This window comes from Lagenorhynchus albirostris, chromosome 9, assembly GCF_949774975.1.
Source record: "Lagenorhynchus albirostris chromosome 9, mLagAlb1.1, whole genome shotgun sequence".
In the NCBI taxonomy this organism is placed as follows: domain Eukaryota; kingdom Metazoa; phylum Chordata; class Mammalia; order Artiodactyla; family Delphinidae; genus Lagenorhynchus; species Lagenorhynchus albirostris.
This window is the reverse complement of record NC_083103.1, coordinates 96,932,875-96,947,172: the sequence shown is the minus strand read 5'-3', so window position 1 is coordinate 96,947,172 and position 14,298 is coordinate 96,932,875. Positions and strand designations below refer to the sequence as shown.

At 44.9% G+C, this 14,298-nt stretch overlaps 1 protein-coding gene and 1 long non-coding RNA gene across 10 annotated transcripts in view; one reads left to right on the top strand and one right to left on the bottom strand.

Annotated features, from left to right (window-relative positions):
• Positions 1-5,761, top strand: part of LOC132526388 (uncharacterized) — an 88,577-nt gene extending 82,816 nt beyond the window's left edge. Inside the window, exon 4 of the long non-coding RNA XR_009542546.1 lies at positions 5,295-5,761. This is a non-coding gene — a long non-coding RNA (uncharacterized LOC132526388). The remainder of the gene's footprint in view (positions 1-5,294) is intronic.
• LOC132526387 (tubulin-specific chaperone cofactor E-like protein) overlaps positions 1,290-14,298 on the bottom strand; it is a 162,747-nt gene continuing 149,738 nt past the window's right edge. For 6 of the 9 annotated variants that reach the window (XM_060160632.1, XM_060160621.1, XM_060160625.1 and 3 more), the window contains 8 exons: positions 13,397-13,507; positions 11,854-12,056; positions 10,745-10,908; positions 10,063-10,311; positions 5,285-5,447; positions 4,102-4,189; positions 3,678-3,794; positions 1,290-2,079 (listed from right to left, as the gene is read on the bottom strand). In XM_060160632.1, the coding sequence (XP_060016615.1) occupies positions 1,979-2,079; positions 3,678-3,794; positions 4,102-4,189; positions 5,285-5,447; positions 10,063-10,311; positions 10,745-10,908; positions 11,854-12,056; positions 13,397-13,507 (1,196 nt within the window). In that variant the 3' untranslated portion in view covers positions 1,290-1,978. Of the gene's footprint in view, positions 2,080-3,675; positions 3,865-4,101; positions 4,190-5,284; positions 5,448-9,903; positions 9,955-10,062; positions 10,312-10,744; positions 10,909-11,853; positions 12,057-13,396; positions 13,508-14,298 lie in introns of those variants that run through there. The other 3 variants (XR_009542544.1, XM_060160624.1, XM_060160627.1) reach the window with 3 other exon arrangements.

Here is a 14,298-nt window from a genome sequence, read left to right as displayed (position 1 = left end):
ATCAACCTCCCTCCCAGGATGGAAGTAAGGATCAGAGCCCCCTGATATCAGAAAGAGAGAAATCTTTGTTGTTTAAGCCACTGAGATTCTGGGGTGTTCTAATATGGCTCTACACCTAGCTTATCCTGATGACAGACAAAGGTGTCAACCAAGTGAGAAAACCAAAGGCCAAGAATTAAAGTGTGGTAAGAAAGGATTTAATTAAAAATCTAAAAAACAATTATAGTGTTTAACTTAGAAATTTCTAGTGACTTTGATAGGAAAATCAATAAAGCGAAGTTATTAAATATGAAAACATTTCCTCCTTGTATGTCTTCAGTTAAAATTCATCTAAGGAAATCAAGTAAAAAAAATAAATGAGATGTTACTATGTTCAACTCAGAATCTGATTGTGAAAACCTAAACCTTAGACTATGGAAATGAGAATGGAGCTCTGAATCTGCTGATCTTGAAGTGGGGGAAAGTCTGGAGTTGAGGATTTTCACGTGAAAAAAAACATGTGCATGACATCAATTTCCATCATGGTGAGGAAGAGATACTGTGTCTCTCCTAGAACAGATGGTTTGATTCCTTAATCCATCTCAATGTTCAGCATTTTCCCAAAAGATCCTAAGATGTTTAAGTTGAAGCAGATGCATATTTTTCTCCATCAGTACTGGTTGTCCTCTTGGCCGCATAGCATCTATGACTGTCAAGCTAGAGCTTGTGGACCCTCCCCGGGGCTGGGAGAGCAAAGCTGCTCAGTGCAGACTCAGTCTATACCCCGCTTCTTCAGCCCAGTGACAGTATGATGCCGGGACTTTTATACGTAAGACAACAGGAATCGTACCCACAACCCACGGTCAAGGACTCTAGGATTTCTGCTCAGCGTTTCTGCCCAGAGTTCCCAGAGAAAGAAAAAAATGCCATCAGCTTAAATCCAAAACAACTTCAAAATACACTTGAAGTGGCATTTACTTTGTTTTTAACCTTAAAAAGAGAGGCACCCCAGGGATATATTTCCCAGGCCCTCTATTATGTAGTTAATTATAGTAAATGTGGGTTTTTGTGCCACATACGAAAGAGGACGCTGCCTGCTTCTCTTCCACGTGGCACCTCACTGAACACCCTGCTAACGCTCTGTCAGGACAAACAGCCACATAACAAAACGCATTAAAGTGCTGCCCAGCAGGGCCTACCTGCTCCAATTGCTGCTGCTGGCTTTTTGGGTTTTTTTGTTTTTTTTAAATCAGAGGATGCTATTTAGTGTGCAAAGCTTAACATCGATAAGTATGATTCCAGCCACGGAGTAATGAGAATAATTGAACACAAAGTTTATTTAAGCATAAAACACGTTAAAAATGATTTGGTTGATTTGTGAGAGAGAAGAGTTTGGGTCTGAAGAGACGGATGGGGTGTTGGGGTTCCCCAGGTCTGCAAACAATACATGCGGTGGCCACGTGGCCCGGCAGGGCTGGAGGACACAGCGGCGGGTGTGGGGAGGGGAGCAACACAGGCGCATCGAGGTCAGATGCTTCCAAACATTGGAGAGATTCCTTAGGGGGAGTCAAACCTTCCAATCACCGCTTCTCAATATTCGATATCGTTCCAACAGGCCCTTTCTCTATAAAAACTATGATACAAAAACAGCACTGGTGGGATAGATTTCTCTGGTCAGATTTCCGACAGACTTGTCTAACCAGAATTTTTTCCTTTACCGGTTTTTCATGCGAACCAACGTTTCTAGTGACAACTAATTGGAAATTTTAGGCAAGATATATGTTTTCCACAACTGGCTTTTAGAAGCCCAGTTGCATACCTTGAAAGAGGAGCATGGCATTTCCCTCTTTTCTGGAACCCTGACCATTTGGGGCAGGTGGCATCACTTTGAGACAGTGGGCAATCTCAAATAGGTTTTGACTTTAGGGCACACACCTTTTATCCTACAGGGAGTTGAAGTAAGTAAATTACAGTACTTTATATAGCAACCTTGAGTTAATTATGAGGTCATGCCTGATGTATAGACAAAATGCCATAATGAAATCTGGGTCATGATGAGAAGCAGCGTCCAAACTTGAAGTTCAATGGAAGAATTAGAGGCTGTGAACAGAGAGAGACATAGTAAGTCCTATGAAAAAAAATATACCTGTTTGACATGGATCAGACATCTTTGTGGCATTCCAGTAAAGGAACCTACTTTCTTCATTGCCAAGAACCCACTTTCTCCAAATGGCCTGGACTCAGGCAGCATGGAAGCGAAATTAACCCAACCTTTAGGAGAGTCCTGCTAACTTAGAGGGTACCAGGGACACCTGGCAGCCAAGGCTATTGCAGGAAACCTTGTTTGTTGGATCACACACCCCAGTCCCAGCTCAACCCAGGTAGACATGGGGCCAGATCTAAGGCCAATATTTGGTACTTAAATGGCTGGATAACTTCCTTCTTTAAATATCACCTTCATCTATACAAGCAGCTCATGCAGCACAATATCAAAAAAACAAACAACCCAATCCAAAAATGGGCAGAAGACCTAAATAGACATTTCTCCAAAGAAGATATACAGATTGCCAACAAACACATGAAAGGATGCACTAATCATTAGAGAAATGCAAATCAAAACTACAATGACTACACACCAGTCAGAATGGCCATCATCAAAAAATCTACAAACAGTAAATGCTGGAGAGGGTGTGGAGAAAAGGGAACCCTCTTGCACTGTTAGTGGGAATGTAAATTGATACAGCCACTATTGAGAACAGTGTGGAGGTTCCTTAAAAAACTACAAATAGAACTACCATACGACCCAGCAATCCCGCTACTGGGCATATATCCTGAGAAAACCGTAATTCAAAAAGAGTCATGTACCACAATGTTCATTGCAGCTCTATTTACAATAGCCAGGACATGGAAGCAACCTAAGTGTCCATCAACAGATGAATGAATAAAGAAGATGTGGCACATATGTACAATGGAATATTACTGAGCCATAAAAAGAAACGAAACTGAGTCATTTGTAGTGAGGTGGATGGACCTAGAGACTGTCATACAGAGTGAAGTAAGTCAGAAAGAGAAAAACAAATACCATATGCTAACACATATATATGGAATCTAAATTTTAAAAAATGGTTTTGAAGAACCTAGGGGCAGGAGAGGAATAAAGACACAGATGTAGAGAATGGACTTGAGGACACGGGGAGGGGGAAGGGTAAGCTGGGACAAAGTGAGAGAGTAACACTGACACGTACACACTACCAAATATAACATAGATAGCTAGTGGGAAGCAGCCGCATAGCACAGGGAGATCAGCTCGGTGCTTTGCGACCACCTAGAGCTGTGGGAGGGTGGAAGGGAGATGCAAGAGGAAGGGCATATGGGGATATACATATGCATATAGCTGATTCACTTTGTTATACAGCAGAAACTAACACAACATTGTAAAGCAATTATACTCCAATAAACATATTGAAAAAAATCACTTTTATCTTTTAGATAAAAGAGCAGGGACCAAAAGGTTTTAAAAAAAAAACCAAAATGATGCTAGAATTCCTTGGGCGTTTTCCTCATCTCTCCTTCTTACTTTCTGTAAGTCTCATAGATCAGTTGCTGACCGAGTGGGCCTCACATAGGACTGTTTCCTTCTCAGGGTCAAGAACTTCCTATGTCCCCAGCTGCCGGCCCTGAACGGGAGTCGTGCTCACCTCTGCAGCTCTTGCCGTCCTCCTGCAGGGTCCCCGTCACGCAGCTGCACAGAGGCCCGTCCACCCGGCTCGTGCAGATCTGCTCACACCCTCCGTTGTCCTCACACCAGTCCAGCCCTGAAAAAGAGCCGCTGGACAAGTTACCTGCAGACAGTCCAGCTCTTCAACTCGTATCTAAGGGCAAGGCCTTAAAGAGAGGAGTGGAAGGAAAAAATCCCGGTACTGTCATGAGTTTTTAATAGTCCATGAAAAGATTTCATTATGGAAGCAGGCAGGCTTCTCAAACTGGGGTCCCCAAACTGGCATCCTCAAGCTCCTTGTTCACCAGATTCACATAGTAGGCAAAACACACCCCAGACTTAGCCCGAGCCTTCAAATCCCACTGTTTTAATCATTTATAGTGTGTTTTAGGGAACATACATACTTTTTCTCCTAATAGGTCCCACTGAAATGATCTGTTCTTTAGGTTCCTTGGTGTAATCTGTGGCAATCCTGGAATTTTGAGGGCAAGTCTGAAAGACAAAACACCGGAGGGAAAATTTCACACAATTAAGCTGATAACTTATTCTTCACCACGTTTCCACCTCCAAAAGAGGCAGTGGCTCAGCCTGGAGCACTACTGCAGCTCAGATTAATTAGAATCAATCCATTCTTGATCATTGAGCCCACTGGGACTCGGGGCTTTATGTTGAACAGAATTAAATATATTCTCCACACTAGAATTAGATTCAAAGAGGCTCCCTTCCCAGGGAGGAGGATCCTGTATCAGATCAGACAATAATGTACGCAGCAGCATCTGTAAGTAGCTCTGACCATAATTCACATCTCGATTCGGCCAACATGGGGCGAGCATAAAGCTGCAATGTTAAAGGTTAGGGACCAGGTACTAGTGCAGTAAAATCTTAGGGACGTAGCCTGACGTGGTGGGGATGTAAGCCTGGCGTGGACCAGGTGATTGGTTTGTCACCTCATCCTGCCAGCCCCTCCAGAGCCTCAGGCCTGGGTGTGGATTTGGACGATCTGTGGGATAATCCCTGAGCCCGGGAGTTTGCTTCTGTGGTGGAGGGGAGCTTGGCCCCATCGCTCACCTCAGATGCAGGGGGCCTGGCTCTTTGAGACTCTGGCATATTGGTTCTCAGACAGGGCTCATTTTGCCCCCCGAGGGACACTGGGCAAAGTTGGGAGGCATTTTGGGTGTTGCAAGTAGGGAGGAGGTGATACTGGGGTCTACTGGGTAGAGGCCAGGGATGCTGCTAAACAGCCTCCAGAGCACAGGGCAGCCCTACAACAAAGAATCATTCGGTCCAAAACGTATGTAGTGCTGAGGTTTGAGAAACCCTGGTCTAGTGTCATGCCGACAACAGACTGACCTTGCTAAGTCAGATAAAAGGAGTAAATGGTCATCATTCTACCCTGCTCTCTTATTGTTCCAGATGACTGCCACTCCTAGGCATCTGAAGATGGTTCCAATTCAGCCACTGCCAGGTGCAGTGAGTCCTAAAGAACTCTGAAGAGCCACCGCCATCGGGATTCGTGACGCCCCACGTGGGGAAAACTGGGACTGAGAGAAATAAAGCTAAGCACTGAATTTTCACGCTCTCACTTACTATTTTACAGGAGTACTTTTCTGAATCACAGAGGGACACTGCGCAGTGAAGATGGACTTCATCGTAATCCCCAATGAACTTAAAGACGGTGACGTGGAAGCGACAGGTGAGGGAGACACCGTTTTCCTCGATGCCAATGGTGTTGTCTTTAATGTTCTGACACCTATTCGGAAAAAAGGGACTCTCTGCTTCACACTTTCACGTTTCATACAAAAACCATCATGAACGGTAAAAATGCCTTTGCGTTTGAAGGTGACCTGTGGAGTGTGTGGGTCTGTCATTTACTACGACTCCCTTATAGTTTCAGTTTGTTGGAAAAGCATCAAATAGCACCTCAAATTAGGATCTTAACTACAGCTAAAAACAAAATGACCACGGGCCTGCACTCAATTTCCCTACCCGCCCGTTTCTCATTCCTCCCCCTCACAATGCTGTGTTTTACTGATATCAGTTTAATAAACACAAGATGAGTCCTTACATCTTCTGTACTTTCTTCAGTTAATTATCAGTTTTGGCAGGGGCCCCTTTTTCAAGCTCTATTGGGAAGTCTGTTTTCACTTGTGGGAGCTGGAGAAGACAGACCAGCCGTCAAAGAACGATTGTTCTGATGGAGGGATCACTCCCTTCCCCTCTCCTTGTGGTCCTGAGCCAACAGGCAGGGACACAGGTATCTCGCCTCCACCTGTTAGAGTTTCTTAAATGGACCACAGTCTCTTATGCCCCAGGGTCTTTCATGTACTGTTTCCCCCACCTGGAAACCTCCCTGCACTTCCTCCCCTGCTAACTAACCCTGCTCTTTCTCCAGTGCCCATCTGTGGCTCCCCCTCCTATATACACATGCCCTGACCAGGCAGGAACAGGTGGCTTTGCCTGGATTTGCCAACAACACCCTGCTGACCCCCTGGGGTGCAGGAACCAAGGTGTAGTCCTCACTGTGTCTCCAACACACTGGAGGGCACACAGTAAATATTTAAAAAGATGTGGTACATATATACAATGGAATATTACTCAGCCATTGAAAAGAACGAAATAATGCCACTTGCAGCAACATGGATGGGCCTGGAGATTATCATACTAAGTGAAGTAAGTCAGACAGAGAAAGATAAATATATGATATTCTGCTTATATGCGGAATCTAAAAAAAGTGATACAAATGAACTTATTTATAAAACAGAAATCGACTCACAGACTTAGAGAAAGAACTTATGGTTACCGGGGGGAAGGCTGGGGGCGAGGAATAGATTGGGAGTTTGGAGTTGACATGTACATACTGCTATATTTAAAATAGATAACCAACAAGGACGTACTGTAAAACAATAAAAATGAAAAATAAATTAAAAAGAATACTTAGATGCTCTTTAGTCAAACTCACACAAATATTTGCCTGAGAAGCAATAAAAGCTATGACCCGTCTTCCAGCTCTGAGAGAACGTGTATGTGTATATATAAAGCTGTATTTTTACTTTTGAAACATTACGTACAGTATTAACTCTCAGAACCGTTTTGTTTGAAATATGGTATTAAAATTATACTTAATTTTTAGACCAAAAAAAATCTTTTTTTTAGACTGGATGAATCAGTGACTGAATGAATGAATTGTGCTTCCATGGCCAAGTTTGGCCCACTGTGGCCAAGAAGCTCTTTAAAACGATCTTATTGAGATAAAAAGGGTGACTCTTTTCCGTATGTTTCCTTCCCCTGGCCCCCAGGATTCAGTATCTTCGTGATAAGGAAAATTAAAAATGGAAGTTATGCTTCAGCATTCCCACGCCTATTCAGTTTGGTAGTTAGTCCATAAGGCAATAGTTTCCTAAATGCTTTGAAACAAAAACTTACTTGCCATACTTTTCCTTGTCACTGTGACTCATTTGAATAATCTAAATTGGTTCAAGGATTCTACAACATTCTCAGCCCTCCAGTCTTCACGCAGACCTTCCGTCTTAACTAGACCCCCAACTCCCAGAGAGATGATTCGAGGTTTAAGTGTCAGAAGAACAGGAAGCAGAAGGAAGGAGCCTCGGGAAGCAGGGACAGGCTGTCTGGATGCCGCCTTAGGGGGACAAACAAACCGAGCACTAGAATCCTTTGTCCACTATCAGAGGAACAAGTGTCCTTTCCTCTGGGCACATGAAGAGAACAGAGAAGTGACCTTCGTGTGCCCAGACCTTGGCATCACTGGTAGATGGCGGTGGCGTCTCTGCCCCCAACGTAGCTGGAGAGGAGCGGCTGGCCCCTCCCCCCAAACTCTGATGCGGACCCACTCTGCAGCTCAGCCGTTCCGCACTGGGCAGCAGTTTTCCCGTAAGCTCACTGGGAAAAACCAATAACCACATCCCTCCAAGAAAGGTCAAGAGGACTCATGAATTAAATTCTCTCACACGATGAAATTACTTCACACCCAACAACAGTTTAATTTGAAGACCTTCATGCAGACCCTGGGGGGAGCTGAGATTTATGAACCCGCTCACTTACTCTCCCTCTCTGGGTCAACTCTATTAAATACCGTTTAAAAAATGCTAAATGCCACAGTGTCCTTCAAAGGCGGCCCAAGCCTGCCCACCCGGGTTGTACAGCGGCTCAGATCGTAGCTCTTTTACTTTGGGAAAGGGCCATGGCTGGGGCGGGGGGGAGGGGGAGGGAGAAGAAGGGAACAGATGAAGAAACGGAGACCTGTGATGTTAGCCAGAGCATCTGGGCCTGTTAAGATACCACATAGTCACCAAGTCCTTCCCTCTGCCTCTAGGGAGGCTAAAACTCAACTCAAAAAGATAGTGCCTTCATGAGGCCTTTGCTGAAAATCCCACTCTATGCCTCAGCAACGCAGGCCACAAGCCACACCTGGCCGGGTAGGGAGTTGATGCGTCTTGGTGCTTGAAAGATTTCTTCCTCTGCCCCTTGCTGGTTGGGTGTCCTTGGGTGAGCTGTGTACAGGCTCTGAGCCTGTTCATGTGCAAAATAGTGGCTGTTTATTGTTTGTCTGCCTAGAACCATACTCTTCTTCTTTGGGAGAACCATCCCTTCCTTCCCCAACTTTAAGGCTAATTACAGTATCCACAGCACTCCCTGACCAGTCCAGGGAGGGATGCTGACTCAGGCCTGGGATAGGGTTCAAGAAACACTACCCCCAAACCTGGCACCTTGAATATTTTAAGCTGAAGGAGTTTGAGAAAATGGCAGAAAGAGGAATGTCACTCTTCTCACCTGAAACAGGTCATAAAGCCCTTATGTGAGAGGTGCCCTCCCTATACCAGAAGGAAAGGAGCATCCTTATTTTTGAAGACAAAGGGACACTGAGATGAAACTGAACAGTCTGGCTAAGATTCCCTGCAGTTTACTACAATTACCACATACTCTTGACCTTCTCCACGACTGTCCACTCTTCATCAAACCGGGCATAACAATACTCAGCATGAACTGTTTCCTCGAGTCTTCGTTTCCTTATGAAGACTCCCATGTCACATAGAACTTAACATTAGATAAATGTTATGCTTTTTTCCTGTTAATCTGTCTTTGTCCATTTAATGTTCAGACCCAGCCAGGAACCCTAAGAGGGTCAAGAAAAACTTTGTCCTCTGCAACACCAGGCAATTTAATGTTGCATCTCCTCCAAACAAGGCAGAGGAAATCCATCCAAGAAAGGCTAATCATACTCCTTCTCAGGGATTCCCTGAATTGGGGTTAGAAGGAATGCTCACTCTGGGGGGTTACAATGCTGAAAAAAATGCCAGTGTCTAACGAGGTCAATGAGAGAGACAGAGACAGAGAGGGACAGTGACTGAGACAGAGAAACAGCAAGGGATAGAGGGAGGGAGAGAGTCGACAGCATCTGGCTTCCTGGACCCAGTCCCTGAAGCCGCATCTGCTTAACGTGATTTGGTTTTGTAACCATGAAGTGCCTTGCTTTTGCATAAACTAGTTTGAAATGGTCTCTACCACTTACAAGAGAAAGAATTTTGATTAACATAGTCAACTGCTTTTAAGAATTATGGTACTGGGATGATGGAAATGTTCCAAAATTAGATTATGGTGATGGTTGCACTTCTCTGTAAATTTACTAAAAATCATTGAATTTTACACTTAGAGCAAGTACATTATATTGTATATAAATTATGTATGCAATAAAAAAGTATTGTTGCTTGACAAAACCCGTAAGTATGTTTATAAAATAAAGATAATTATCATGGTTGTTGTTTGGTCCACAGTCTTTTCTTCTTTTTCATTCACCCATTCATTTATTCATTCATTCAACAATTTTGTTGCATAACCACGCTGTTTCAGGAAATATACTAGGTGCTGGGCATATACTGGTAAGTAAAAAAAAAAAAAAGTTTATAAGCTATTATTCTAATCCCTTTTTAATTTTCATAGATGTCCTATTCACCAACCTTTAGTTATTCTCCTTACATCCTTTCATTTGCAGATAATCCACATTCAACTCAGATTGAAATTCAAGTAGGCAGGACAGAATGCCCTCTTGGGTCACAATGAGAGTAAAGCATTTTGTAGTTAATACCACATGGAACTGGTGACCTACCACTAAATTGCTGTGGATTTTAAGCACTGCTTGATTCACTAAGCCTCAGCCTTCTCATCCGTAAAATGGGGCTTATAATATCTACCTCATACGTTGTCATCAGGATTAGATAGTTCTTGGGTGCAAAATGCTGGCCCTGTAGGTCGTCAACAAATGTTAGTTCCCGTTCTCTTCCCTAAAAAACAATATAGACAAATCTAATACTAAAGGCTCTGAGACTGTCCTCCGAGAAGAGGCTACCCACCCTTCTTCAATGATGAAGTATCGGAGCTTGTCATTGCTGTCGCGGGAGGGGGTGGCGTAGCATTTGTTCAGCGTCAGAATCAGATGCGTGGAATCGGCTCCAACCACAAAGACCCCTACATACAGCACATCTCGAGTTGTCAGCACCACTTCGCCCTGGCGGTATGGATGTTTGTAGGAGGCATTTTTGTAGAGCGCCATCTTGGTGGTGAAGCTGCCTTCTTGGGTTGGAACTGTCAGGTTAATGACGCTACAAGAGAAACAGTCATAAGTCGGGGAACCCCAAGCAACGTTATCTATTCAATTACTTACCATTTTCCAGGCTGCAAATGCAGAGGGAAGGCCAAGCAGAGAGTAGTAAAGTCTAATAATTAAATTTAAATAATTAAATCTGATTTTAATTAAAATTAAAAATTCAGTTCCTCAGCACCTCTCTCGCCCTGGCACATTTCAAGAGCTCAATGGCCACATACAGACACTGTATTGGACAGTACTGATATAGGACATTCCCATCACTGTAGAAAGTTCTATCGAACAAAGCAGGTCTAAGGCATCTAGGTTCAGAAAATATGAATTATTCTCTCCCTAGTGCTTCAAAGACAGATGCTAGCAGTTTTGACTGTGCTAACCTTAACTGTCAAGGAAAAGACAGAGCAACGTGCACAGCCCATGAGATTCTCTACCTTAGCATAGGCTTCACGACAGAGTCCAAGGAGATCTTGATATCCAGCTCATAAGCACATGAAAATTCCACACTGATCGTCCTGTCCCTGGTGATGATGTTGCCAGTATTGTTGGCACTTTCTATCCAAATGGTGTTTTTATACATGATATGAGTGGCATTGGACTGCAAAGCAAAGGGAGGTCAGAAATCATTAAATCTGGGCACGAGCACGTGGCTTGCATTTCAAATCCACGGGCCGGAAAGTGGAAAAATGGCTTCATTTCATATATAACCCAGAGGCCAATATAAATCAGGATGGAGCTAGTCTCAGCACTTACTAGGAAAAAAGTATTAACAATAGATGTCAACAGCACCCTTCAGTCTGATAACCTTGAATGCCCACGGAGGGTGATTTCATGTACCACTGAATTCTAAGTACAACCAGTCCCCAGTTATCTGCGGGAACCCAAGCCGGGGACAGCATGAAGTATTGCCATCCTGAGGTAATACATATCTTCTCTTTCAAGTCTTAATTCAAAATCCAGCCTCCGCCAAGTCTTGTACCAGACAGCCCACAAGTACCAAAATGAACACACGCATGTTTCACCGTCTTGCACCTTTCACTCCCTGATAAAAAGTGTTAATGAACACAGTTATCAAAAAAAGACAGTAGGAAGGCACAGGAGGAAGAGAAGTGAGATGCTTTGCTAACCTATGAATTGGATAACCTGACACAAAATGTTGTGACCTTGCTGTATTTCTGCAGCCAACTGTTAAGTGATGTCAGGGACACCCTTACACCCTGAAATAGCTGAACCCAGCTGTCTTTACCTGGAAGAACAACAGAAGCATGAGAGAAGTAAAAAATGTGTCAACATGCAGGGCAAAGGACAGCAGACAGCGCAAACCAGGGAAGGAAGCATGTCACTTATCTTGCTTTCAGTTCAACCACTTAGCACCCAATGATTATTTTCCCGCTGTCCTTCATTTCGCACGTGCCTTTTGCTGTTTTCCAAGGAGCATGTTTCTAAGTCGAACCCCTGAAGTTGGCTTAAGAACAATCAATGTGCAAACACCTGGAGCTGTCACCACCTCAGCCAGGTGCTCTTTCCTGCCCTCGTTCCTCACCTGCACAATGTTTCCACAGTTCCCTTTGGTGTTGTTGATCTGAAAGGAGATAAAGTCCTCTCCCTCAATGCCAGTGCACTGCCTGTCATTGATCCGCACACCCTCCCTCTCGAAGCCGAGCTGGAAGAGTTTGCACTTAGATATGGACACTTCCATCTGGGCAGCCTTGCAGGTCACCTCTGCATCAATGATGTCGTGGGAGTCTGTGGGGAAACAGTCATTATGAAAGGCACGTCAGTGAGAGTTGGTCTTGCTGTGTGGGTGGGCGAAGCACCCCATTCTCTTTAGAAGAGGCTGATGGGCTTCACACAGAGGCTGCAGCATTTCTAATGAAGCTCTGATCAAACTAAATGAGTATATGAACTCATTCAAAGCAATAACTTGGGCAATCCTAGGGCCTTTTTTTTTTTTTTGGTCCATGCCGTGTGGCATGTGGGATCTTAGTTCCCCGACCAGGGGTCGAACCCACGCCCCCTGCATTGGAAGCGAGGAGTCTTAACCACTGGACCACCAGGGAAATCCCCAGAGAGCCTTTTTTTAAAGGTGAAAATGCTATACAAAGCGTCTTTGATCTTTTCTTCCTAAACCCGGGATCTCCGCCCCGCTTTGGTAGCAGCTGCTGTCCGTAAGCTCCATACCGCACCTGGCTCACTGTGGCCTGGCTAAAGAACGTGCCCCCAGTGAGGGCAGCCCCGGCCAGGCCTCTCCACAGCCCAGCTGGTACCCAGGCCGGCACTCGGAGCTCTTGTTTTTTGAAATGGACATTTTCCGTGAGTACACAAACACAGGCTAATAAGCACTAAAGAAACGGAGAGAAACGTTTTTATCTGCTCAGGTGAAGCCTTTGAACAGCACATGTGGTCCCCTTCTGCGGAGCCTTCTGGTCAACCAGGCTTTCATTCTCTGACGATGCTAAACGTGGCATGTGCCTTCTGAGTTCCTCGGTTCAGCCAAGGACACGGAGCTGGGAAGCAAAGCACGTCCCCCACGAGCCGACAAAACGAGTATGCTCTTGGCCAGGGCACAAGGCCATTCCTACCTTAAGGGGACTCCTACCTGGAGTCCTAGTTGTTTGCCGTTTGCGTCAACATTTCTGCTTTCTTCAGGACCCACCGAAAAGCTTCGGGCCAGATAAAGCTGGCTTTAAACACGTCTTACAGCACCTGGCACTCTCGTCCTGATTCTTTCATGTTTTCGTCAAACCACCTTATCTCCCTGTGAGTCTAAGAGATCAGTTTGGATCCCTCTGATGTTGAACATGGCCTCAGATGGAGCTGGCTGATGCTATGCATGTCCAAATTTGCGTGTTATCATTTATTGAAGAAAAGGATGTAGCTACAAGGAAACGAACATTAGCCTGCTTTGAAGAGGTCGGGTTCCTTCCTTGTTCTGCTTAAATGCTCATGAAAGCTTCATTACTTGGGTTTCTAACCCACAGTGTGGGACGTGCGGGCTCCCACCCGAAAGCCTTCCTACATGGCTGCCGGGCGTCTCCCGCGGGGCCTGTCTGGCTGGGGGTGGGGTGGCGGCAGGTGTCACTCACTGTTTCCGTAGGGAGGGGGCTCCATGCAGCCACACAGCTCCCCTCCGTTTTCCAGCTCACAGGTTCGATTGGGACAGTCCGCTCCCAGACAGGGATCTTCAACCACTCCTGCTAAAAAGGAAAACAAACAGAAACACAACTTGATTTTCACACCAGTGCACGGTAGCATGTGGTCACACTCTGGACTCGCCACTTCAGTGGACCTGGTGTGGTCCGATGGCAGATGCAAACCAACAGACAGGGCAGCCTTCCGGAAAATAATGACGATACTAGTAATTGGGTCCTTGCTACGTGCTTCATGCTTTGGTGGCATTACCTCTTCCGACCCTTACAAGCTCTGCCAGCTAAGTATCGTAACTTGGCATCACAGCTGAAATGCACCCAAGGTCACACACAGGTGAAGGTAAGAGGGGAAGATGGAATACACAGACACGCTTAACTGCCGGGACATCCCGAGACTGCTGCACTTCCTGCTCTGTACCACAAGCATATGCATTGGTATCGTTATATTTATATAAAGAGTAGGGTCCAAGCCATTTACCTCTAGATTCCCAGCACCCAGCCACCTCATAGTAGATGCTCAACAAATACTTGTCAACAATGAAGATTCTAGGGCCAGTAAGGTCCCAGAGAGGTCCCTCAAACCAGGACTTCTTAGTCTTTTTTTGATTCATGGTCCAGCTACCCCACAAACTTCTACTTAATTTTATAAAAATAGACAAACTACCTACACACAACTCACCAGCATTGACTTAGAGTAATGGTACTGTTTTACCAAAGAGGGGAAAACTCTAAGTAAAATACAAATGTATGTGAAGTGTCACCACCAACAGGTTATAAACGATATTTCTGTAGCAGATGAGCCCATAGGCCACCTGTGAGCTCGTCAACATTTCAGTTTG